The sequence below is a fragment of the Typopeltis vanoorti genome, chromosome 19 (genome assembly GCF_054136105.1).
Source record: "Typopeltis vanoorti isolate ZY-2024b chromosome 19, IOZ_Tvanoo_1.0, whole genome shotgun sequence".
Taxonomy (NCBI): Eukaryota; Metazoa; Arthropoda; class Arachnida; order Uropygi; family Thelyphonidae; genus Typopeltis; species Typopeltis vanoorti.
The window spans coordinates 57173360-57201009 of record NC_143567.1 but is presented as its reverse complement, the minus strand read 5'-3'; the positions used below and the strand labels follow the sequence as shown (position 1 = coordinate 57201009).

Below are 27650 nucleotides of genomic sequence, written 5' to 3'. Positions count from 1 at the left end.
GCTATGTAATACAAATAAAACATGTATTATAAAGAAAGATATGCTGTTGACTTTAACAGTTTTAAATATTATTATTATTATTGTATGACACCTCCAGGGAGTCCAAAGGCTCATCGAGGGAGGATACCCACTCCACAACTCAGTTCATCACTACAAACCGCAGCTACTTTCATCATCACACACCAACGGCATCTACTGCCAACCACCACGTAGTATTTTCACAGAAAATCACAAACATCTATGCCCATGGCAGGATTCGAACCCACAGCCTTTTGGCTGGAAAACGGATACGCTAACCACTTTGCCAACCAGGCCGGCAATAAATAAATAAATAATGAAATTCTGCCAAACATTTCTGATAGGTACTCTAAACCAGCGCTTCCCAAACTGTGGGCCGCGGCCCCCTTGGGGGCCGTAGGTTTTGTTCAGGGGGGCTGTGAAATAATGAAAACAAATTTAAAATGTTTTAAGACTAAGTAGATTTTTTTTTATTTTAAAAGAAACGTATTTAATGTTTATTATTTATTATTTCTTTTTTGTTATTTTTTATATTTTCATGGAAAAATTCACACATTGGTGTTGGTTCACAAACTTTGCTTCCTGCGTATTTCGGCGCTTAATGAATATTAGTAAACATTGCTTATTCATATGTTTCATTTCAAAGCAGTGGTTGTTGTATTTACTTCGAATGCTCTCCAGGGAAGCTCCAAATCTTCCTGTCCCTTTCATCAGGCGTTCGGAATCAGGGAGACTGTTGATATCGACTTTATATACATATCAAAACTCGTTTTATATTATTACTGTCATCCGAGCTAGTTTTCTGTTACCAATAAAAGTTTCGCATATACTTCACACATGAAAAAAAGCTTAAACAAGTTCATGTGGGGAGACAGTAACTCTCTTCCAGTGGTAAACAACACCCCTCCCTAACAACCACTATACTGCAGAGGCAATAAAAACAAGTACTTTTATTATGCCAGTGAATAAGGTATGAGGAGTCTGTGTAATGTATTTCTCAACAAATAGTGCAATTACAGACAACTGGGATAAAAACACACTAATTAATGAATCACATTTCCCCTCATACAGAAACTATGCTGTATAGACTGAAACAAAACCATATGTTGCATGGGCAAACCCAGTATCTAACTAAAAACTATTGTTATTAATTAGATGTGTGTGAGTTCGATTTCCCAAGGCAACAATAAAATTCAACCGAACGTGTTAAAATTCGTAAAAGTGTTAAAACTAAGTAATATATATATATATATATATAATGAATGTTATGGCAGTTTCACATATGGAATTCAGTTGAAGAGAGAGAGTTAGCATTTCAACTCAATTGTCAGCTATGCTTTTATCTTTCGGTTGCGCGATCTTTTGTTAATACCGCACCAATCATATGCACGTTTTAATAACCTGCCTTTGCTGTCTGTTTCGCGTTAGGCTTAATTACCGTAAAGGGAGAAAAGTCACAAAAGAGAAAAATGTTCCTGGTCCGGGAATTCCCTTATTCAGGTAATATTCACTAATTTCCTGTTATCAGTCTGTGGTGTGCCATTATCGGTAAGTGGTGATATTATTTGACCTATTCTACGTTAAAAAATTTAACCGTAAGATGGAGAAGTGGCTGATAAAAAAAAATATAAAAAAATTCCCGCGAACAATCAGAAGAAGCAGAAATAGACTCAAAAAAAAACATTTCAACTCAATTGTCAGCTATGCTTTTATCTTTCGGTTGCGCGATCTTTTGTTAATACCGCACCAATCATATGCACGTTTTAATAACCTGCCTTTGCTGTCTGTTTCGCGTTAGGCTTAAGTACCGCAAAGGGAGAAAAGTCACAAAAGAGAAAAATGTTCCTGGTCTGGGAATTCCCTTATTCAGGTAATATTCATTAATTTCCTGTTATCAGTCTGTGGTGTGCCAGTATTGGTAAGTGGTGATATTATTTGACCTATTCTACGTTAAAAAATTTAACCGTAAGATGGCTGATAAAATATATGAGAAGTGGCTGATAAAAAAAATTTTAAAAAAATTCCCGCGAACAATCAGAAGCAGAAATAGACTCCAAAAAAAAAAAAAAAAAAAAGGACAGTATTTCGTATTTTACCAGAACAGCCCGCATCGTCTTCAGAACCAAACGGTAAGAGGCAAAAAATAATACATGCATTTGATTTTTGCAATATTCGCTGTGTATGTTTTGTATTGAATATAAATACAATAAATATTATAATAATATATCTCTCTATTACGATTTTTTTTTTGAGGGGGGGGGGGCGTGAAATATTTTAATTTTTGTAAAGGGGGCCCTGACATCCAGAAGTTTGGGAAGCACTGCTCTAAACGATGTAAATAGCATGGATAGATTACAATATTATTATGGGCTTATCAACAATTTTTCTTCAGTGGATCAGTGATTCGTTTAGACTAATTTTATCAGATCTTGCAATGTTTCTAATTACTTAATCAATTAATGGGATATTGATCTTCCATAGATACTTTCTTGCTCCTCTTGCATCACAGACCTGTTTTCCTAAACCCTTTCTCTCCCATTTTGCTTAAGTCACCATATCTGCATACACATTCTTGGATGCTAATTATCAAGTCTCTCTCTAATATCCCCAATTTTGATATAATGCTGTTAATTTCCTCAGAATTTTGTCTCCAGCCTTCAATTAATGGTTTTATTTTGGATCCATAAACTAAAATTAATTTGACAGCAATCTTGGATATATCTCAATTGCACTTTTGGCTAATATCTCTCATTAATATAAATTTATTCAGCTGAATCCTCATCACAACAGTCTTGTTTATTCTGTTACCTCTTTTCATAACTTAACTTGCCATCTTCCATAAAAATTGTGTGTAGGTAAAAGGTGTGGTCTGTTCTTGTCTTATTATTCTGTTTTTACTGTCTCTTTACAGTTTTATTTTACTGCTGATTTTTTAATCATACTTTTTACAGCTGTTATTCAATTCAGTTAAGAATCCAGAAGATTTGTGGTGGATTTATTTAGAATATAACAGCAGCTTAATATGTATTCCAGATATTTAATGAATAAAGTAGGGGTAGCAGCATGCCACTTGTACTTTCTCGCATTGCATCTGGTTGATTGAGTGGTTTAGTGTATACCCACTCCACACCCAGCAGGCTGCATCTTTGCATCCTGCTCTGGGCAGGAATGTTTATGATTGTCTTTAGTGGGAGGTAAATATCATTGCCTGGAGACCAGTACCTCAATTATTTAAGTCATCTGATGAAGTGGCTTGAAAAGTTCTTTGATTGGTCTCTAGAGCTGAATTTCTGGATTCCAAGTAAAAAATGAATAAAAACACAAATGGCTATTTTGCCTATTTTTGTTTAGGAGTATCCCTTTTATAATGTAATTGACTTTTTAATCAATTTTTAGGGCATTACTGAAGTTTTAAAGATATAGACATATGACGAATATAAGGAAGAAATAATGGTGTATGACAATATTACTGAAGTATGATTGAAAGAAGGGAGGGGTTGGAAATGTGGAGATAGAGAAATGTGGGAGAATTGCAGGTAAGACACAAGGTATGCGAAATTAAAAACCCGGATTTTTAAGGGTGGCCGGTGAATTCTTTGGGGAGAAGGTGAAAGATAGGAATTTTTTGGGGAAAGGAGAAGGATAGAATAGAGATGGGAGCTGTTTTGACTGTGTTGTCTTCATAGCTCGTGGAAAAACTGGAAGCTATGTCATTTCTGCTTGTTGTTTTCTATTGTTGGAGTTGTGACCTAATATTTTTGTTTTGGAGATTCCAACTCTCAGAGATTATATAGAGGTGGTGCACATTTATTGAGTTTTTGTCACATTTTGTGGCTATTATTCCCGATATTCTAAGCATAGTTTCATTTTCCTGTATGTCTACTATTATGACATTTCTTGAAATGTGAGGTATGCTTCTGTTCAAGAGTGTGGACTGCTATTTCTATTTTTCTTTTGGTTGCTATATTTCTTATTGCTTAGATGTTCTGCAATTAGTATGTTGCAGTCACTGAAGTGTTCCTGTAGTCTTTCCCATAAAGATCCGATCTTGGAACCCATGCAGGTGACATCACAGTCTTGTTGGCAAGGAAATTTGTATACCACATTGTGGTGTTCTAGTATTTCTTTCTATGTGTGAGATTTTGTAGGTTTAAAAGTGTTGCTAATTTTTGGTTTGTGGTGAACACTAATTTATAGGGGGTGCTTAAGGGTGAAAGCAGTATAACTGAGAGGAGACCTCCACATAGCCTTTAAAGGAATGTGGAGAACCGACCAGGGCTTCTGACTATTGTCCAATCCTCACCTTCTCGTGGTGCACCCTGTTAGATATATACTTGGCTGTTGAACGAACGAGGATGGGCTGGCAATTGGGGATTGAGCCGACCAAGTTGTATTCTTATTGGTCAAACCAAAATAAAAAATGATGGTATACAACATGACAAAATTTCATGCTGGCTGGGGTATCGCCCCGGTTAAACAAGGCCCCCGTTGTTTTTGCCAGGGAACCAGGGCGAACAGCGAAAAGTCAGCTAGTGGAACAAATCCGCAAAGACACCCCAACTCAACATCACCAGAGTTAAAGATTGGTACTATCAACATAAGAAGCCTGAATGGCAAAGAAATGAAGCTAGTGGAGGAATTAGATAAGTACCAGATTGACATAATAGGGGTGACTGAAACAAAAAAAGACAAAAACTGGTGAGATCTTTCTGAGCAATAAATACAAAATGTTATATTCAGGCAATGAAAATCAAGGAAAAGGAGTAGCCATAGTATTCAACACAAAATACAAGGCTAATCTTCATGAACGGCAGTCAGTCTCAAGTAGAGTAATGTGGGCAGATATGAGAATGGGGAACTGGACAATGAGACTTATTTGTGCCTATGGTCCCACAGAAGGTTCTACTAAGGTAGAAGTGGAGGAATTTTTTGAGGCTCTTGAGAAAGCTGCGGACACAATGAAAAAGGAAAAGTTGGTCCTTGTTGTGGATCTAAATAGCAGAGTAGGAAGTGATTGTCAGACATACAAAAATGTTTTGGGAAAATTTGGAGAAAAGAGCAAAGCTAATAATAATGGCAAATACCTGTTGGATTTCTGCTGAGGACATGGTTATTACTAACACCATGTTCCAACATAAAAATGTGCACAAATTCACATGGAGAGAAGAGTCAAGGAATAAGAAAAGTCTCATTGATTATGTTATTGTTGATAGTGATGTTTTCTCCCTGGTACAGGATACCAGAGTGTACAGAGGATTTGAAATTGGAAGTGATCACTATTTAGTCTTGATTCAATATGAAATTGAATTTCATATTGAGAAGAATAAAATGTAAGAAAGTTTTAAAGCGAATAAAAGTTGAGGATCTCTGAGATGTGAACTGTAGACTAAAATACACAAAGATTATTGAAGAAAAAATGAAAAAGTTTGAGAACAGGAATCAAACCTTGGAGATTCAGTGGCAAGCCGTGAAGAAAACCCTGATCGATTCAGCTCGAGAGGCATGTGGTGAAGTTGTCCTGCAAGGATAGAAAAATTAGAACTCCATGGTGGACACAGGAAGTTAAAGAGGCAGTGAAGGGAAAAAAGAAAGCATATCAAAAGTTCCTGTCAAATAAATCAGTTTGTGCTCTTAGAGAATACAGAGACAAATGCAAGAATTCTCAACACTATGTAAAACTAGCTAAACAAAAGTCATGGGAGGACTTTGGCAAGAATATAGAAAATAAATATGAATAAGGTGGCAAAATATTCTGGTGGTTGTTGAAGAAGCTTAGGAATGGAGGAAAGAGTGCTGTAAAAGGAGTCAGAGATGATAAAGGTGACATGAAAACAGGAGAAAAAAGATATCCTTGAAGTATGGAGTAATTACTTCAAAAAATTGCTAAATGAAGCAAGCAGTGATGACAGCACAGTGATAAAAAAACACTGAAGTGGCAGGCAGTCAGGAATATATATCCATACTTGAAGTAGAAAAAGCCATCAAAGGCTTGAAATGTGGAAAGGCAGCAGGAGTAGATGATATTCGACCAGAAATGCTGAAGTATGGTGGTATAAAAGTCTTACAGTGGCTGCACTATATAGTTCAGAATTCCTGGACAGAGGGACGGATTTCCAATGATTGGAGTAGAGCTCTCATAGTACCCATATATAAAAAGGGAAATAAAACTGAACGTGAGAATTACAGAGGTATATCCCTATTGAGTATTCCTGGCAAGATCTCTGCAATTATATTTGAGAAACGGCTGAGAAGAATTGTGTGAGAAAAGCTTGGTGAAGAACAAGCTGGATTCAGGTCAAATAGAGGCTGTCTTGATCAGATCTTCAATTTACAACAAATAGTGGAGAAATCATGGGAATATAACAAAGATCTGTATTTAAGTTTTGTCGATTTGGAAAAGGCATATGACAAGGTGCCAAGAGAGAAGCTATTCAATACGCTACAGTTATATGGTGTCAATGGGGCATTAGATCAAACAATATTTAATCTTTATTTGAGTTGTAAGTCAGCAGTTAGAATTATAGGAAGTACAGGAAAATAGTTTAATGTTAAATCTGGTGTGAGACAAGGATGTATATCATCTCTTATTCATTATCTAGATGGATCACATTATGAAGGAAAGTGGTATTAAACATGATATCAAAATTGGAGATGTTACTGTCAGCTCTTTGCTTTATTCTTGATGATGTTATACTTCTAAATAAATCAGCTACAAGTCTGCAAGATTCTCTGACTAAATTGAATAACTGTTGTAATAGATATGGTATGAAGGTCAGCAATAAAAAGACAATGAAAATAGGCAGAATCATTGAAAATGTCAACTGTGTTGTGAATGGAGAACCTCTGAAACAAGTAAAACATTTCAGTACTTAGGAACGATTTTTAGTGAAGTTGGTAAATTAAATATGGAAATAGACAACAGAATCAACAAAGCTGGTATGGTAGGAAGTCAATTGAATAAATTCATATGGAATAAGAGAGAAATTAGTCGGAACACTAAATTAGCTGAATACAAGACTATGTTCAAACCAGTTTTAACTTATGGATCTGAGAGCTGGGTCAGAAGTAAAACACTTGACCAAAGACTAGAGACCACAGATATGAGAGTCTTGAGAAAGATTATAGGCGTGAACAGATGGCATCAATGGCAATATCATATTAAAAACGAGAACGTTAGGAAAGAACTTGACATTGTCAGCATCCAGGAATGTGTTAGCAGAGCTAATCTCAGGTGGTATGGTCACTTAAACAGAATGGATGAGAAAAGATTAGCAAAACAAGTTTTCTCCGCCAAGTTGGCAGGAAAACGACTCAGAGGAAGACCAAGATATAGGTGGATTGATACGGTACAAAGTGCCTTAGATGATAGAAATATAAGATTTGGTAATTTTGGAGTCTTGACAAGTAATAGACTGATTTGGAGGAAAATTGTAGATAGGAAGTTAGTAATGATGTAAATTTTTCATGTAGTACTATCATATCCGGTACACCCCTTGAGGGTTCATGGCAGGAATTTAATGATGATGATGATGATATATATATATTGTTTATGTATATACGTAGACTGTTCAATAGGTAATAAGACTATATTTATACAGAAAAGAGATTACCTTTAATCATCATCATTTACATGGTCTTTTTCGAAGTAACTACTGTGAGATGCGATGCATTTGTCCCAACGTTGCATCCACTTCTTAAACACGTGAGAGTCCGTTTTTTGAGAATTCTTTCAAAACCGCCTCTGCAGCTTTTACACATGCTTTGATCCTTTTGAAATGGCGGCCTCTTAGTGGTTTCTTGAGCTGAGGAAACAGCCAGAAATCGCATGGTTGGAGATCAGGACTATATGGAGGGTGTGGTAGGATATCTGTGTTGTTCTTCTGCAAAACGTCCATTACACAACCAGCAATATGTGGCCTTAGCATTATCGTGGTGCAACAAGAAGCCATTCTTCAGCAATGGATACTTCCTTTTCACATGCTTGATGATAATCGCTGCTGTGTTGATCATTGTCTCTGTTGAAGGTCTTCCCTCACGTTCAAGATCTTCCACATTTTATCTTCCTTCCTTAAAAGTTTTATGCCAGCGAAGAACACTTGCCCTCGACATTGCTTCATCGTGGAAAGCTTCGCGTATCATGTTAGAAGTGTCCGATGCCGATTTTTGCAAACACACACAAAATTTAATTGTATAACGCTGTTCCAAGGATACTTCCATTTCGAAGACCGGTCGCACATCGCAGGCGCGCCGATGAGCACTTGTGTTTAGTCATGTGACACTCTGGCACATCAGCCCGTATACGTCATCTATCAACGTCTTTTGTTAAAATATACAACAACATTTCTTTATACGGGCAATCATCTTGATTGTAAGGGAGGCGGCACTCCCATGGACCTCTAGCTGGATATATCCTCTCCTTTTTCTACTTTGAGGAAGATCCACTTACTTTAATCTTTCCTATAAGGCCTTATTAGCCAACTCTTCTTATTTTATGACCCTTATGCTATTAGAGTACTCGAGGGCCATGGGATCTTTTCATTTCTGGCCTTACAACTATGTCCTCTCTATACACCTTACTATATTTCTTCTATAATCTACCCTGTCCCCTTCGATATACCCTATTCCTCCTATGGGTTTAAATTCGGAAGAAGGCAAGTTCAGAAGCCTTAAGATAGCAGCCCTACCACTGAACTATTCCATCGTCAGGCTAGTCCCCTGACATGGAGAACATAACCATACTTGTAAGCTGACAGAAAAAGATAATCAGATTGAATCTATGGGAAACGACCCTGGAATGGAAAAGGGAAAACGAAAATGGAAACGACAAAATATAATACACATAGCAAACTGGAATGTAAGAGGAATAGCATATAAAGAAATAGAATTAGACCAATTATTAAATGAAAGAAATTTTAAAATAGCAGTAATCACTGAAACAAAAAAGAAATTAAAAGGAACTATGAGAACTGAAAATTTTAATCTGATATACAGTGGAGTCGACTGAGACCAAAGAGCACAAGCAGGAGTCATGATTTGGATTCATAACTCCCTTTCAAAACAGTTAATACATTATAAATTATGGAATGAAAGAATAATAGAAGCTAGAATAAAAATAGATAAAGGCTATTTAACAATAATTGGTTTATATGCCCCAGAAGAAGGAAGAGAACAGGATAATATTGATTTTTATAAATATTATCCTGTTCTACATAATTTTAGCAGGAGACTTAAATGCAAGAATTTGAAACACGAAAATTAATAATAATATAGGAATACATGGAGAATACACTCTAAACAGAAATGGTAAAAAATTGATTGACTTTGTAGTTTATAATAACCTAAAAATAATGAATTCCTTCTATAAACATAAAGACATACATAAATATACTTGGGTAGCAAGAGGATGGAAATCAATATTAGATTACTTCATATTAAATGAAAAGACATCAAAATTTTCACTAGATGTTAGAGTTCACAGAGAATATGAAATAAGCAGTGACCACTTCCTTGTTAAAATAAAATTAAGATTACCACCTAAATGGCTACAAGTAACAAGAACAGAAAGAAAAATTGAAACATTTGTTTATAAAAGTAGACTATTGAATGATACAAATGTAAAATGGCTATATGAACAAAGAATTAACCAATATTTAGATAAAATAACACAAAAAGAAGAAATAGAAATAGAACGACTTAATATAAAAACGATACTAAATGCAGCAGCAAATGAAAGCTTAGGAAAGACCAAAAAATTCAATAAAAGGAAAAAACTGATCTGGGATGATACAATGAAAGAAAAATCAAAAAGAAAAAAGAAGCCTGTCTCAAATGGTCAAACAGTAAAAGATTAGAAGATGAAATAGAATATAAAAGAATAAGAGCCATAGCTAAAAGAGAAGTCAGAAAAAGACATAGAGAATCATGGAACAAATTTGTTTCTAATTTAGAACATGATTTATATAAAATAAGACCCAATGTATATAAAATTTTGAAACGCTTAAATGCAGATACCAAAGAAAACAAAATTAAACACTGAATTGAAATTAGAAGAATTTCTAAATTACTACACAGAATTGTGGACAGACAAATATTTTAAAAAAGACAACTGGCAAACAATTAATGAAAATGAAAAGGAAATAACTAAAGAAGAATTAGAAATCAGCCTAAAAGAAACAAGAAACGGAAAATCACTGGGAGAAGATAAGCTAGGTTCAGAACTATATAAATACGCAGGAACAAGATTCAAAGGAAGACTCTTATTATTTTTAAATAAAATTTACTCAACTGGTATCCCCCTAATAGAATGGAAAAAAGCAATTGTGATTCCTATCTTTAAGAAAGGTATTAGAGATGACCCTAAAAACTATAGAGGTATCAATATACTAAATTCCTGTTACAAAATATATAGCAGAATCTTAAATAACAAACTAATGAAATATTCAGAAAACTTTATTCTAGAAGTACAGAATTGATTTAGAAAAGGACGATCATGTATAGACCAAGCGTTTTGCCTGAAATTATTAATGTCAGGCAAAACGCTCAGAGAAAAGAAGAGAATATAATTTAGAAACACATGTTATTTACTTTGAAAAAGCATTTGACAAAGTTAAAAGAAACACATTATTTAACATATTAAAAGAAAGACAAATACCAAATAATATCCTAAAAGCTATCACAAGTATATATGAAAATAATCAAATACAAATAAGATTAAATCACGAGCTATCATATACGAGTGAGATAAACCAAGGGGTCTGACAGGGATGTCCCATCTCAGCAACTCTTTTTAATATCTACTTAAATGAAATAATAATAAAATGGAATAAAAATTTACTTCAATTAAGCTTTCTCCTACAGTAAACTTAAACACTCTCCTCTTTTCCGACAACCAAATAATTACAAATTCTGAAGATAAACTACAGAAAGCTATTTTAGATCTAAATGAGATATCCAAAGATTATGGTATGATAATATCGACAGAAAAATCAAAAACTATGGCCTTTAAAGGACAAAATCCAGCAAGAACTAAAATAGTAATAGATAAGATCTTAGAACAGATGAATTCATTTAACTACCTAGGATGTATGATCACATATGAAAATGAAAAAGATAAAAAAAAGATAAAAAATATAAAAATTTCAAAATATTTAAAAATAACAGGTGTAATTAACTCTATATTTAAACCAAACCTAGTTCAAAAACAAACTAGGCTAGAAGTATACAATACATTAACCCTACCAGTCTTAATGTATGGAAGTGAAATCTGGACAATAAAACAAAAAGACAAAGATTAACAACAGCAGAAATGAAGTTTATGAGAAAAATTGCAAAGTATACCCTATTTGATCATAAAAGAAACGAAGAAATTATGAAAGAATTAAACCAAGAACCAGTAATAGAAAAAATTAAAAAATATAAACATAAATGGATGGAACACGTTCAAAGAATGAAAACAGAAAGATTACCAAAACAAGCCTTAAAGTACAAGCCATTAGGAAAAAGAAAACCAGGATGTCCTCTTAAACGATTCAACGGTGACTTATAAGGCCGGAACAGGCCATGCTAGGCCTAAATCCTTGATACGCATGATGATGATGATGATGATGATGACCATTTCTTTATTCCACAGAAATTAATATTGTGATGAGTGGTTTCACCACAGTAAAATTAGTCTTATTACTTATTGAACAGCCCACGTATATATATGTATATTGTTTATGTATATATGCCGGTCTTGTTGGCCAAGTGATTAGCATAACTGCTCTCCGGGCTGCAGGCTTGAATCCTGCTGTGGGAATGGATGTTTGTAATAATACTAGTGGTGGTTGTTGCCGGTAGATACATTGGTGTAGATGATAAAGGTAGTTGCAGTTGGTGGATTGGTGGAGATGGAGAGTTGTAGAGTAGGTGCCCTCCCTCGATGAGTTTTGACTTCCTGGAGGTGTTATGTAATAATAATAGTGAAGTTTTTGATAGAAGTGGTAGGGTCACAATTCTTTCCACACACAATTAGTGAGATAATCACCTGTTGGTTGGAGAGCAGGTAGGCAGTGAATGATATGAATTCTGTTTTCAGATTTTACAGTTATACAGGGATGTACAAGCTGGCTTGCATTACTCATCCTAACAGGAAGATAAAAGTGAAGGGTGCACTTGATGTGAACAGGTCGTCTTTGTAATTTGACAGAGACCCAGTACCCATCATTAGGCATATCTGGTTACATAATAATGGCAGAAAATGGAAGAAATTGGTGGGAAATTATACAGTGACAACAGGACATTGTTTATGTATGGCACCCTTACATAAATGAAATATGGGAAACAAAATGGTGGGAAATAACAGGTGAAAATGCCTAGCAATCATACAGTAATAACAGAACATAAAGGATTGGTAGGAATTGTATGTAAAGTACAAACTAACACAAAAAGTGCAAATGTAAACTAATGAGATATTCATAAGAAAGACATTAGCATGAAATTATAAAGATGAAAATCCAGAATTAATGTTTAAATTTCAAAATGTTACATTAGCATAAAGTAATGTCACTTACCTGTAAACTTCATAATAAACTATGTCTTGAATCTTCATAATTCAAATTTAAAAAAAAAATAACTTGAAAAGCTTCATTTACAAAGAGTGGAAACAAAAATGCTGAACATTTTTTAAATTGATGAATATCAGTTTAAGAGGAGAAGGAAAATGATTGGCCTAGCTGGTGTGAACATGAAGGATTTCAAGTAAGGGACAAATTTAAACTAATCTAACATTTCACCATTTAAATGTTAATTCTACATTTTAATACTTTCATACTCTTCTTTTTTATGCATTTACCATTATTGTTTGCATTTATACTTTTTTCATTTATTGTTTGATATTCTGCCAATCATTTCTGTTCTGTTTACCACCATTATCTTTGGTTATGATTGGTTTTTTTTCATCCTGTCTTTTATTTCCTGTCATTTTCTATGTCTACTGATTGTGATGCCATTTGCTAGGAAATGCAGTTTACCTTTGTGAAGGTTTGAGCTTTCACAGCTTGTAATAGTAATTAAAATAGCATTGGTTTCTATGGGACTTTACTATATATAGATAATCCAGAAGTTTTCTTTAGTTTGTTGTAGTGGTGTTTACCATATTTGATATAAAAGGTTAGTTGTACACTTGAAATAAGACGGGGAAATACAGAAATAGAAAGTCGAACCCAAAAAGTTGTACGCATGTACATACGTACGTGGTTGGTCTGAAAAGTTCGGTACCTAACAATGAAAAAACAAATTTATACTTTCAAAATTATTTTTATTTTTCAACATAATCTCCCTTAAGACTAATACATTTATTCCAGCGTCATTATCCCATCCCTGTAGTGGTGCTCAGTAAGATCTGCAAAATACTCTTCTACAGCTGCAATCACCTCTTGATTCGAAGAAAAATGTTGACCAGTGAGGAAGATTTTTAGTTTTGGAAGTAAATAGAAGTCAGAGGGAGCCAAATTTGGGGAATAGGGTGGATGTTCCAACAATTCATAGTGCAGATCCCTTAATTTTCCCATTGCCAAAAACAACTTTATGGGCAATTGCATTGTCCTGATGAAAGATGATTTTTTTCTTCTGCAAACCTCTTCTCACGAATTTTTTGTCTAGTTTGGTTAAAAAATCGGAATAACATTCCCTGGTTATTGTTTTACCCTTTTCAAGATAAGTAATAAACAAAATGCCTTTAGCATTCCAAAACACCGATGCCATGACCTTGTCTTCTTTTGTGCTGAACAACTGGCTTCTGTTCACTGTTTTGACTGCTGTTTGGATTCTGGTGTATAATGGTGAATCCAAATCTCATCCATAGTAATAAATCGACGCAATAAATCAGTTTTATTCTTGTTAAAATGCTCCAAGCAATGTTCAGAGATTTTCATGCAAGTGTGTTTTTGATCTGCTGTGAGCATACGTGGCACCCATCTTGTGTAAAGCATTTTCATTTGCAATTATTCATGCAAAATATATCCTGTACGTTCTTTTGAAATGCCTATAATTTCAGCAATTTCATGCACTTCGATTTGCCAGTCATCCAATACCATATCGTGCACTGATCAGTGATTTCTGGTGTTGTTACACTTTTTGGACATCCTTCACATGGATAATCTTCAAAGCTGGTATGGCCATGTTTAAACTTGGGAGTTTAAACATGGCCATACCAGCCTTGGCAGCTCATTTCTAAATTGTCGAAAATGAAGGAGAAGAGTGTCCATAAACTTTTATGAACTTCAAATGAATTTATTTTGACGTTAAACCTTCTTTTATAAAGAATTTTATAACTGCACGATACTCAATTTTATCCATTTCAAGGGATAAAATTGAGTATCCCTTCCAACAGCTGTATAAAAAAACTATTTGATAGAATGACTTGCAATTTCACATGGATGCTTATGACAGATGTACCAACATAGAAAAAAAAATCTTGCTGATAATGTTGCCATCTATGGTCCAGGCCGAGAACTTTTCAGACCACTCTCATACAACAGTGTTTAAGCCAATTTTAACTCATTTTCATGTACCACCCTCAGTTCTAACTGATATAGACTAATGTCCTGCATTTTGAGCTGCTTTTGTTTACCTTTTCATAAGTTGTTTCAATTATATTGCAGTAATTTCTCAACTGTAGTAAAGTAAAAGTCTGAACCTTACAATACTTAGTGGCATTAAGCTCCCCAAGAGTTTTGATACCTCATTATTTGAGCATTTTCATTGAATGCCTTATTTATTTCAAGTTTTGATGTGTAATCTTCACTGAATTTCTCTCTTGAATATTTTCATCCAGTTATTGTTTTAAATCTGTCATTAATTCCATACAGAGATAGCTGACAGAAAATTTGCTTTAGATCTCAACTAGTTTCATGTGTTTGTAGTACGCTTTGTCAGGATAAAAAGAAAGTGAATTATATGACTGAGTTGGGAGACAAGCAAATAACATAAGTACATAATATTTGAAAAGACTAGTAATGGAAAGTATGCATGTTTTTATATTGTATCCTAGTTGTTATCAATATGATGAGTATGTATGAAGATTACATGCACTATGATTTTAATGAAAGATGACCAAACCTGATGAAGGATCAAGCCTTGTTGCACTGATGTGGTTTTTTATTTAAAAAACATTTCATATGACACCGAAAGCTCTGGTATCGAAATTTCCATTGTATACCACTTTGGTATATACATACACGGCCATATTATTTGGAGTATAGCTGTTGTATGTGCTGCTAGTCCTGATTTGTTTTCTTTTTTTCTCCATAACCCTCATGTATTACAACATGTGTGTTTCTCCTCATGGCCTGTCTGTCCTGCACAGCAGATTCCACATGTATTCCCACACAGAGTATACAAGAAAATGATCTTGTATACCCTGTTTTAATGGTTTCTTGAGTGATAAGTGGGGGGTGAGTTTTAAAAGAGGTAAACCGTGAGTAGACATAACTATACAAATAAATAACGGAAAAACTCACGTAGAAATATTATTTAATAGTATAATTTTCGCCTGTGTGTCACAGGCATCTTCAGTACAATATTGTACTGAAGATGCCTGTGACACACAGGTGAAAATTATACTATTAAATAATATTTCTACGTGAGTTTTTCCGTTATTTATTTGTAAAGTGGGGGGTGGCTTTCAGAGGCCTAAGGAGTCTTCAGATCTCATGTCATTTAGAGGGAAGAAAGCAACTTTTATCCCTGGATGGTGTTATTATTATTCATATTTTGTCTGTCAAAGAACGATAAGTAAGTTCAGTAAGACTAATACCACTTCTCTGTATTCTTGTTTTTCTTATTCATTTGATGGTCTAGTGGCCTGTTTAACAGTTTTATCAATCAGTGTTACAACTATTTTTGGCAGAATGAAGCTTAGGTATTTTAATTCTTGATTCTCACCACCCTCCCTCCCATACTGCTGGAGATCTTATTAGCCCTATAATATGCCAGTCTTTTGTGGCTGATGGTGGTCGGGGCTTTGCATGTAATCTGTGTGTGTGTTTTCATCATCAAATTCCTGCCATGACCCTCAAGGGATGTACAGGATATGATAGCACTACATGAAAAATTTACATCATTACTAACTTCCTATCTACAATTTTCCTCCAAATCAATCTGTTACCTGTCAAGACTCCAATATTATCAGATCTTATATTTCTAACGTCTAAAGCACTTTGTACAGTATCAATCCACCTATATCTTGGTCTTCCTCTGGGTCGTTTTCCTGCCAACATAGCAGAGAACACTTGTTTTGCTAATCTTTCCTTTTCTCGCCCATTCTATTTAAGTGACCATACCACCTGAGATTAACTCTGCTAACGCATTCCTGAATACTAACAATGTTAAGTTCTTTCCTAATATCCTCATTTTTAATATGATATTGCCATTGATGCCATCTGTTCATGCCTCTAATCTTTCTCAGGACTCTCATCTCTGCGACCTCTAGTCTTTGGTCAAGTGTTTTACTTCTGACCCAGTTCTCAGATCCATAAGTTAAAACTGGTTTGAACACTGTCTTGTATAGAGCTAATTTAGTGTTCCCACTAATTTCTCACTTATTCCATATAAATTTATTTAATTAACTTCCTACCATACCAGCTTTGTTGATTCTGTTGTCTATTTCCATATTTAATTTACCATCCCCACTAAAAATCATGCCTAAGTAGCTGAAATGTTTTACTTGTTCCACAGGTTCTCCGTTCACAATGCAGTTGACATTTCAACGATTCTGCCTATTTTCATTGTCTTTGTCTTTTTATTGAATAATATAAGCACGTAAACACAAGAAAGATATTTAATTAACCAAATATTTCGGTCTGGAAATAGCAGACCATCTTCAGTGGCACTACAAGAACAGTTTTAAAAAAAAAATACAAGGTGGAATAATTACAATAGATCATTTAAAAATAGAACAAGCTGCATGATGTTATATCACTAAGTATTAAAGGGAATATTTTTGAGCAGAGACATGATTGAAATAAAAATATTAATTAATAATATTAAATAACATAAAATTAATATGAATTAATGAGTTATCTTGATTAGACTTTCCCACATTTTTGATATAGATATACAGTCATTCCGATTCAGGTTAGGACAATGGAGTAAGGCTTTTATGCTTTCTTTGAATAAATGTTCAAATTTATAACGGGATATATGTAAGAGGTGAGTTTTTGACCGAAGGATGCTGTGGTTAGTTTCAATCCCGTGCTGAGCCAATCCAGATTTTTCAGGTTTGTTGTGATGGAGGATTGATGTTCTTGGATTCTTTTTTCAAGAGAACGTCCAGTTTGTCCAAAATAGGAGAGATCACAGTTGCAGGGAATATGATAAACTCCAGGAAGAGACATAGTTGAGCTTTTGTCTTTAGGAGAAGGAAAATGGGAAGATAATTTGTTAATAGGTGAATACATAGCTGTTAACTCATATTTCTTCAGAATTCTTGCGATAGGTTCTGAAATCCCAGTAATATCTTTATTTCAATCATGTCTCTGATTAAAAATATTCCCTTTAATACTTCGTGATATAACATCAGGCAGCTTGTTCTATTTTTAAATGATCTATTGTTAGTATTCTACCTTGTATTTTTTTTTAAAACTGTTCTTGTAGGGCCACTGAAGATGGTCTGCTATTTCCAGACCGAAATATTTGGTTAATTAAATATATTTCTTGTGTTTACTTGCTTGTATTATTCAGTCTATGTCACAAGTATCTTTAAAACATCAAATTTTAATCCTTCATGGGGAAAATGCCACCAAAATAACTGTCTTTTTATTGCAGACTTGTAGTGGATTTATTTAGAAGTATAACATCATCTGCATAAAGCAAAGAGCTGACATTAACATCCCAATTTTGATATGTTTAATACAACTTTCCTTCATAATGTGAATCATATAGATAATGAATAACAGAGGGGAATAATGTACATCCTTGTCTCACACTAGATTTAACATTAAACCATCTTCCTGTACTTCCTTCAATTCTAGCTGCTGACTTACAACTCAAATAAAGACTAAGTATTGCTTGATATAATGCCCCATTGACACTATATAACTGTAGTGTATTGAATAGCTTCTCTCTTGGCACTTTGTCATGTGCCTTTTCCAGATCTACAAAACTTACAAAAAGATCTTTGTTATATTCCAATGATTTCTCCACTATCTGTTGTAAATTGAAAATCTGATCCTGACTGCCTCTATTTGGCCTGAATCCAGCTTGTTCTTCACCAAGGTTTTCTTCCACAATTCTTCTCAACCGTTTCTCAAGTATACTTGCACATATCTTACCAGGAACACTCAATAGGCATATACCTCTGTAATTCTCACATTCAGCTTTATTTCCTTTTTTATATATGGGTACTATGAGAGCTCTACTCCAATCATCGGGAATTCGTCCCTCTGTCCAGGCTTTCTGAACTATAAGATTTTTATAAGACTTTAATACTGTAAGACTTTTATACCACCATACTTCAGCATTTCTGGTCAAAGTGTTGGCTTTCTATAATCTGAATAGCTAAGTTTATTTTGTTTGGATACTTGAGTCCAGAGGAGAGTATCTAAAAATGGTAAAGGTCTCTGGATGAATGTTGCTAAGACAAAGAACAGTTATATAGTTGGTTTGCAGAGCTATGCTTATATGAACACATCATCTACATATCATCCAAATTGAAGTCATAAATCATGGGTCTAGGGCCTGTGTTTCAGATGACTCTGTTGCAGGAGTCATCTGAAAACAGCAATAATGGAGGAAGCCTGTTGCAAGGTATTCTTTATTTTCATGGAATTTGTCTTGAAATTTCAGAAAGTCTTGTGATGTAGTGTTTGAATAACATTACAGTATCTGGTGGAAATAATTCTTAATGGAGTTTATGATGTTTGTTTAGGATCCATTAGGCAATAGGTTGATGATGTTCAGATCTTCCAGTAGGTTTGTAATAGAACCATTTGACCTAATGTTGAATAATATTGTTTATATAAGTGTAAAGGCACATGCACACTGGCAATGTTAACCTGATCTGATATTCAGCATAGTAATAATTTTGTTTGTATGTACCTTAATGATCCTTCCTGACAGATGACCATAAACTAAGATGCTGTTTTTAGATCTGAGTTTATTAAATGCTGAAGTTGCTCATAAAACTACTGACAGTGTTGATTTTTTTAAGCTTTAAATTTAAGATAATTCCTTTTATTGTGTGTGAGAGAGAGTTCCATTTCATTTAGATAATTTATAGTTAGCAATGAAAGTAATTCAGGATCATGAAATGCAATGAACTTAGCTGTTGACTGGTTAAACATTATACTAAAATCAGAAAAGTTTCATATAAATGTTTTTGTCCTTTAAAAAAAGTGCACCAATATGTTTTTTTTTATAGCCTTCAGCTGTAAATATGGAAAGGTATGGTGAAGGAGATAGTGGCAGCCAACCTCCATCTGATAACAACTTGTTTACCCATTTTCAGCAGTTAACAACACAGCTTCTTGTTCCAAAATCAACAGAAAATAAACCTCAAGAAGAGAACACTGTAAAATTCAACAAGGTAAGGATAAGACGCTTGGTTTTAAAAATAATTTGTTTACAGAAATCATACTTAAGTAACACAGTTAATATGCTCTTGAAATTTGATATTGTCTTAATTAATATCATACTGATCTGATAGACAGCAAAAACTAAATATTTAGTAGATGTTCATGAAATTGCTTTGAGATTAACAAATATACTTGTGAATTGATTTCACAAAGAATGATGAATCAGATGATTTAATTTATTGTATATATAAAACTTATAACAGATTACAGTATAATTGTGGGATTAAAGTAAAATTGTTGGATTAGATGGGATATCAGCTAGGGTTTTGCAACAATGTGCAGGGGAACTGGCAATGTGTTTGACTAGGCTCTTTAATTTAGGTCTCAGCTCTGGTTGAGTTCCAAGGAAGTGGAAAGAGGGCAAAATAATTCCTTTGCATAAGGTAGGGTCTAAGACTGCAGTAGCAAATTATAGACCAATCAGTATCTCAGGTGTGGTGGTAAAAGTGGTAGAAAAATTGGTAAGAATGAGAATTCAAGAATGGGTAGATAAAAGTATGATACTGTGTGAGGATCAACATAGCTTTGTGGTTGTTCATGCCTTAGTAATTTACTAACTTTTTAGAATAGAGTAACAGCTAAGTTGGATAAAGAAAATGATTACACAATGATTTTGCTGGATTTTGCAAAGGCATTTGACAGATTACCACATGGAACTCTGTTACACAAATGGGGGATGGATTGACACTGGTTAAGTGGGTTAGAGGGATGGCTGCTGGACAGATATCAAAAAGTGGTGTATGGAGGGACAGAATCGAGGCAAAAACAGGTGACTAGCGGTGTACCTCAAGGTTCATAATTTGTACATAAATGATATAGAAAATAAACTGAAAGGAATTATTCAGTTGTTTACTCATCATCATCAAATTCTTGCCATGTACCCTCAAGGGGTGTACAGGATATGATAGTACTACATGAAAAAAATTACATCATTACTAATTTCCTATCTACAATTTTCCTCCAAATCAGTCTGTTACTTATCAAGATTCCAATATTATCAGATGTCATACTTCTATTGTCAAAGGCACTTTGTACTGTATCAATCCACCTATATCTTGGTCTTCCTCTGGGTCGTTTTGCTCCCAACCTGGCAGAGAACACTTGTTTCGCTAATCTTTCTTTGCCCATTCTGTTTAAGTGACCATACCACCAGATATTACCTCTGCTAACGCATTCCTGGTTGTTGACAATGTCAAGTTCTTTCCTAATATCCCCGTTTTTAATATGATATTGCCATTGATGCCATCTGTTCACACCTATAATCTTTCTTAGGACTCTCATATCTGCAGTCTCTAGTCTTTGATCAAGTGTTTTACTTCTGACCCAGCTCTCAGATCCATAAGTTAAAACTGGTTTGAACACTGTCTTGTATACAGCTAATTTAGTGTTCCAACTAATTTCTCTCTTATTCTATATGAATTTATTCAATTGACTTCTCACCATACCAGCTTTGCTGATTCTGTTGTCTATTTCTATATTTAATTTACCATCTTCAGTAAAAATCATGCCTAAGTAGCTGAAATGTTCTGTTTGTTCCACAGGTTCTCCATTCACAACACAGTTGACATTTTCAATGATTCTGCCTATTTTCATTGTCTTTGTCTTTTTACTGCTGACCTTCATACCATATCTATTACAACAGTTATTCAATTTAGTCAGAGAATCTTGCAGACTTGTAACGGATTTATTTAGAAGTATAACATCATCCTCATAAAGTGAAGAGCTGACATTAACATCTGCAATTTTGATATCATGTTTAATACCACTTTCCTTCATAATGTGATCCATATAGATAATGAATAACAGAGGGAATAATGTGCATCCTTGTCTCACACCAGATTTAACATTAAACCATTTTCCTGTACTTCCTTCAATTCTAACTGCTGACTTGCAACTCAAGTAAAGACTAAGTATTGCTTGATATAATGCCCCATTGACACCATATAACTGTAGCGTATTGAATAGCTTCTCTCTTGTCATATGCCTTTTCCAAATTGACAAAACTTAAATACATTTCTTTGTTATATTCCCATGATTTCTCCACTATTTGTCGTAAATTGAAGATCTGATCCTGACAGCCTCTATTTGACCTGAATCCAGCTTGTTCTTCACCAAGCTTTTCTCACACAATTCTTCTCAACCGTTTCTCAAATACACTTGCATAGATCTTGCCAGGAATACTCAATATGGATATACCTCTGTAATTCTCACATTCAGTTTTATTTCCCTTTTTATATATAGGTACTATGAGAGCTCTACTCCAATCATTGGGAATTCATCTATCTGTCCAGGTTTTTGAACTATACAGCGCAGCCACTGTAAGACTTTTATACCACCATACTTCAGCATTTCTGGTCGAATATCATCTACTCCTGCTGCCTTTCCACATTTCAAGCCTTCGATGGCTTTTTCTACTTCAAGTATGGATATGTATTCCTGACTGCATGCCTCTTCAGTGTTTTTTACCACTGTGCTGTCATCACTGCTTGTTTCATTTAGCAAATTTTCAAAGTAATTAATCCATACTTCAAGGATATCTTTTTCTCCCATTTTCATGTCACCTTTATCATCTCTAACTCCTTTTACAGCACTCTTTCTTCCATTCCTAAGCTTCTTCAACAACCTCCAGAATATTTTGCCAAATTCTTGATATTTATTCATTCATTGGGGTGCTTAACGGTCAAAGCTGTATAACTGAGAGGAGACCTCCACATTGCCTTTAAAGGAATGCAGAGAACCGACCAGGACCTCTGACCTAACGCCCAAATCTCACCTTCTCGTGGTGCACCTTGTTGGGTATCTACTTGGATACCGAACGAACAAGGATGGGTCGGCAATTTGGGATTTAGCCGACCAAATTGTATTCTTATTGGTTAAACCAAAATAAAAAATGATGGTACAACATGACAAAATTTCATACCGGCTGTGGCGTCGCCCAGTTAAACATGGCCCCCGTTGTTTTCCCCAGGGAACAAGGGCGAACAGCAAAAAGTCAGCTACTGGAACAAATCTGAAAACAAACCCCAACTCAACATCACCAGAGTTAAAGATCGGTAATATCAACGTAAGAAGCCTAAATGGCAAAGAAATGGAGTTAGCTGAGGAATTAGATAAGTACCAGATCGACATAATAGGGGTGACTGAAACAAAAAATGCCAAAACTGGTGAGATCTTTCTGAGCAATAAATACAAAATGTTATATTCAGGCAATGACAATCAAAGAAAAGAAGGAGTAGCCATAGTATTCAACACAAAATACGAGGCTAATCTTGAATGGCAGTCAATCTCAAGTAGAGTAATATGGGCAAATATGAGAATGGGGAACTGGACAATGAGACTTATTTGTGCCTATGGTCCCACAGAAGGTTTTACTAAGGTAGAAGTACAGGAATTTTTTGAAGCTCTAGAGAAAGCTACTGACACAATGAAAAACGAAAAGTTGGTCCTTGTTGGGGATCTAAATAGCAGAGTAGGAAATGATTGTGAGACATACAAAAATATTTTGGGTAAATTTGGAGGAAAGAGCAAAGCTAATAATAATGGCGATATATCTGTTGGATTTCTGCTCAGAACATGGACTGGTTATTACTAACACTGTGTTCCAACATAAAAATGTGCACAAATTCACATGGAGAGAAGAGGCTAGGAATAAGAAAAGTCTGATGACCATGTTATTGTTGATAGTGATGTTTTCTCCCTGGTGCAGGACACCGGAGTGTACAGAGGATTTGAAATTGGAAGTGATCACTGTTTAGTCTTGAGCAGGATAAAATTGAATTTCATATTGAAAAGAATAAAATGTAAGAAAGTTTTAAAGCGAATAAAAGTTGAGCAGCTCTCAGATGTGAATACACAAAGATTATTGAAGAAAAAATGAAAGAGTTTGAGAACAGGAATCAAACCTTTGAGATTCTGTGGCATACATACTCTGAAGAAAACATTGATTGATTCTGCCAGAGAGGCATGTGGTGAGGTTTTCTGCAAGGATAGAAAAATCAGAACTCCATGGTGGATACAGGAAGTTAAAGAGGCAATGAAGGAAAAGAAGAAAGCATATCAAAAGTTCCTGTCAAATAAGTCAGATTGTGCTCTTAGAGAATACAGAGACAAATGCAAGAATGCTAAACACTGTGTAAAACTAGCTAAACAAAAGTCACGGGAGGACTTTGGCAAGAATATAGAAAATAAATATCTTCATCATCAAATTCCTGCCATGTACCAAAAAGACAAAAACTGGTGAGATGTTTCTGAGCAATAAATACAAAATGTTATATTCAGGCAATGACAATCAAGGAAAAGGAGTAGCCATAGTATTCAACACAAAATACAAGGCTAATCTTCATGAATGGCAGTCAGTCTCAAGTAGAGTAATGTGGGCAAATATGAGAATGGGGAACTGGACAATGAGACTTATTTGTGCCTATGGTCCCACAGAAGGATCTACTAAGGTAGAAGTTGAGGAATTTTTTGATGCTTTAGAAAAAGCAACTGACACATTGAAAAAAGGGAAAAGTTGGTGTTTTATTGGGAATTTAAATAGCAGAGTAGGAAATGAGTGTCAGACATACAAAAGTATTTTGGGAAACTTTGGAGAAAAGAGCAAAGCTAATAATAATGGCAAATATCTGTTGGATTTTTGCTCAGGACATGGACTGGTTATTACTAACACCATGTTCCAACATAAAAATGTGCACAAATTCACATGGAAAGAAGAGACAAGGAATAAGAAAAGTCTCATTGACTATGATATTGTTGTTAGTGATGTTTTCTCCCTGGTGCAGAACACTCCTTCTTTTCCTTGATTGTCATTGCCTGAATATAACATTTTGTATTTTTTGCTTAGAAACATCTCACCAGTTTTTGTCTTTTTTGTACATGGCAGGAATTTGATGATGATGATATTTATTTTCTATATTCTTGCCAAAGTCCTCCCGTGACTTTTGTTTAGCTAGTTTTACAAAGTGTTTAGCATTCTTGCATTTGTCTCTGTATTCTCTAAGAGCACCATCTGACTTATTTGATGCCCCAGCTAGCATGAAATTTTGTCATGTTGTACCATCATTTTTTTATTTTGGTTTATCCAATACGTTGTTTGCTGATGATGCAAAATTAGATGGAGTAATAGTTAATCGAGGCGATGTGGAGAGCTTGCAGGATGATTTAAATAGGCTGCCAGTATGACAGAAATTATTGGTTGTCAGTTGAATGTTGAGAAATTATGCATTTTGGGATAAATAGATTACAAGCCATATATGATGCTGAACTTAAGGAAGGAAATAGATGAAGCTAGAGATTTAAAGTTTAGAGGACATATTGTTAAGGTTGCTAAGGTAGCCCATATGATTACTTGTCTATTGAAGAACACATTAACAAGTAGAGATAAGGAAGTTGTTATTCATCTTTATAAGCCTTGATATGCCCATATATGGACTACTTGGCTCAACTCTGATACCCTGGGTTTCTCGGGGGATGAGGAAGCAGTGGAGAGGATTCAGAGGAGAGTGACCTGTGGAATGTTCCCCATGAGAATAGATTGAAACTGTGTGGATTGCAGAAGTTGGTTGATAGGGAAAAAGAGGGGATATGATGAATGTTTCTATCATCATATCCCCATATTATATTCAAGTTTTGCTTAAAGTGTTTTATAGGATAGATGCAGGGGATAATGTTTCAGCACTTGGTAAGGGAGACCAGAACAATGGTTCATTCCTGGAAGTTGAATAAAGCTGTGGTTAGTAGGGGTATGAGGACTAGATTTTTTGTTTGGAGAGTTGTGAATGAGTGGAATGTGTTGCCACAGTCAGTTGTGAGTTGAGTGCTTTGTTTGTTAATGGGTTCAAGGAAAATTATGATAGATTGGGCCTCCTGCAATGAGTCTTCGGACTCCATGGAGGTGCCTGTATAAATAACAATAATAAGTGGTATATTTCATCAGGCCAAAGTTTGATGTAGCAAATTTTAACTGGTAAATGGATTTGCAGTTGTCTTAATGACAGTGTAGTGCTGCTGAGGGGGCGATATGCATGAAGCCATCCTGTCTTTGTTAAATACATGGTTAAATTTTGCAAACCTTTGTGTAAAATTTGGTAATGATATGCTTGTGAAAGTGATCATTACTTAGTTTTAAGAGAAGTAAGCTATGTGTAAAAGTAGCTTAACAAAAGTCATGGGAAACTTGGTAAGATTATAGAAGATAAATATCAGGAAGGTGGCAAAATGTTATTAAGGTTACTAAAAAGGTTTAGAAATACAGTAAAGTGTACTGTAAAAGGAATCAAAGATGATAAAGGTGCATGAAAAACTTAAGGATGTTTGAAAGACTTAATGAAACAAGTAGTGACAGCATGCCAGTAGAATACTAAACAAAACAAGGAGTAAAAGAACAGCAATAGAAAATATTCAAGAAGATTGCACAAGAAAAATTATGTTTTTCACTTTACGACAAAGAGTTGAGAAATTTTGAGACTGTTAGAAACTGTCACCTTTATAGTGCTCCAGTGATGTGCATAGACTATGGATGAAGTAGAATATCTAAAAGACATGACAAAGTGTCCCAAGAAGTTTTTTAAGAGAGGTAAGCTATAATGGGGTAAATGGAACATAAAGAGCAACAGTCTGTATTTAACTTGTTAGCAGTTGAATTGAAGAAAATAGAGGAAGATGGTTTGTAAAATCAGGTGTAAGACAAGACTATCTCCACTCTTATCTCATCATCTATATGGATCACATTATGGAATAAGTAGCAATAAACCCAATAATAGAATTGGAGATATCAGACTTAGCTCTTTGCTTTGTGCAGATGATGTTGTACTCCTAGTGCAATTTTCCGGTATTCTCTAAGTAAATTGAATAAACATCTGTAGCAAATTTGGCATAAAAAATCAGCAATTAAAAAGACCAAAACTATTAAAATAGGCAGAAACATAGAAAACTTAAATTGCAATCTCCATAGAACCTGTAGAATGAGTAAAATATTTTAGCTATTTAGGAACAGTTTTTAGTGAAAATGGAAAATTAAATATGGAAATATACAACGGAATAAACAAAGCTGGCATAATGGGGAGCCAGTTGATTGAATTTATATGGAATAAGAGAGAAATTACCCAAAACACTAAACTAGTAGTATACAAGACAGTGTTTACACCAGTTTTAAGTTATAGATCTGAGAATTGGTTTAGAAATTAACCACTTGATCAAAGATTAGAGACTTCAGATATGAGAGTTCTGAGATAATGGCCTGAACAGATGGTATGATAGAATCTTATTAAAAACGAAGATATTATGAAGGAATTTGACATTGTTTGGTATTCAAGAATTTGTGAGCAGGGCTAATCTAAAGTGGTATGGTCACTTATACAGAATGGGAAAGTGAAAGTTAGCAAAAATTTCCCTGCCATCTTGATGTGGAGAGCTTGCAGAATGATGTGGCTTTTCCTAAGATGGCAGGGAAAATACCCAGAGGAATACCAAGACCTAAGTGGATTGATTCAAAAGTGCCTTAGAAAACCGAAATGTAAATGTTCAATGGGATGGGAGATTAGTTATGTAAGCTTAATCATATAGTGCTGTCATAGCAGCCTGTACACCTCTTGAGCATTTATGGTGGTGTTAATTTTCTATTTTCTACACTGAAATCTAAGCCCATAAGTTGATCCTAGTTATGTATATTGCTAATGCTAATTCTCTTCTTTGCTATTTGAAAACAATCTTGCTTACACCTTAATAAGATAATTGAGCCCTCCGACTTCTAAATACCAAAAATAAAATTATACAATATTCAAGGATTTAGTTCATCAAGTATTTCATTTAAGACTTTAAAAAATAAATTACTGAGCCAAATTATACAAGACAGTAAACAAAAAATACTTTAATATGCTAATGCTAATGCACAGTTAGTTCATTTGACTGCATCAGCACTTGTAATAAAAGTTTAAGGTATATTTCTCTTTTTGTTTAGAAGCAAAGATATCAATAAAAATCACATATTTTTGTACCTGAACTATCTTCTCTTACTCAACT

At 34.6% G+C, this 27650-nt stretch overlaps 1 protein-coding gene across 1 annotated transcript in view; it reads left to right on the top strand.

Moving 5' to 3' along the window:
- Nucleotides 1-27650, top strand: part of Isha (Insulator su(Hw) mRNA adaptor) — a 314370-nt gene that overhangs the window by 101518 nt on the left and 185202 nt on the right. The window contains exon 6 of the mRNA XM_090409621.1: nucleotides 19418-19582. Within this exon, the coding sequence (XP_090265747.1) occupies nucleotides 19418-19582 (165 nt within the window). The remainder of the gene's footprint in view (nucleotides 1-19417; nucleotides 19583-27650) is intronic.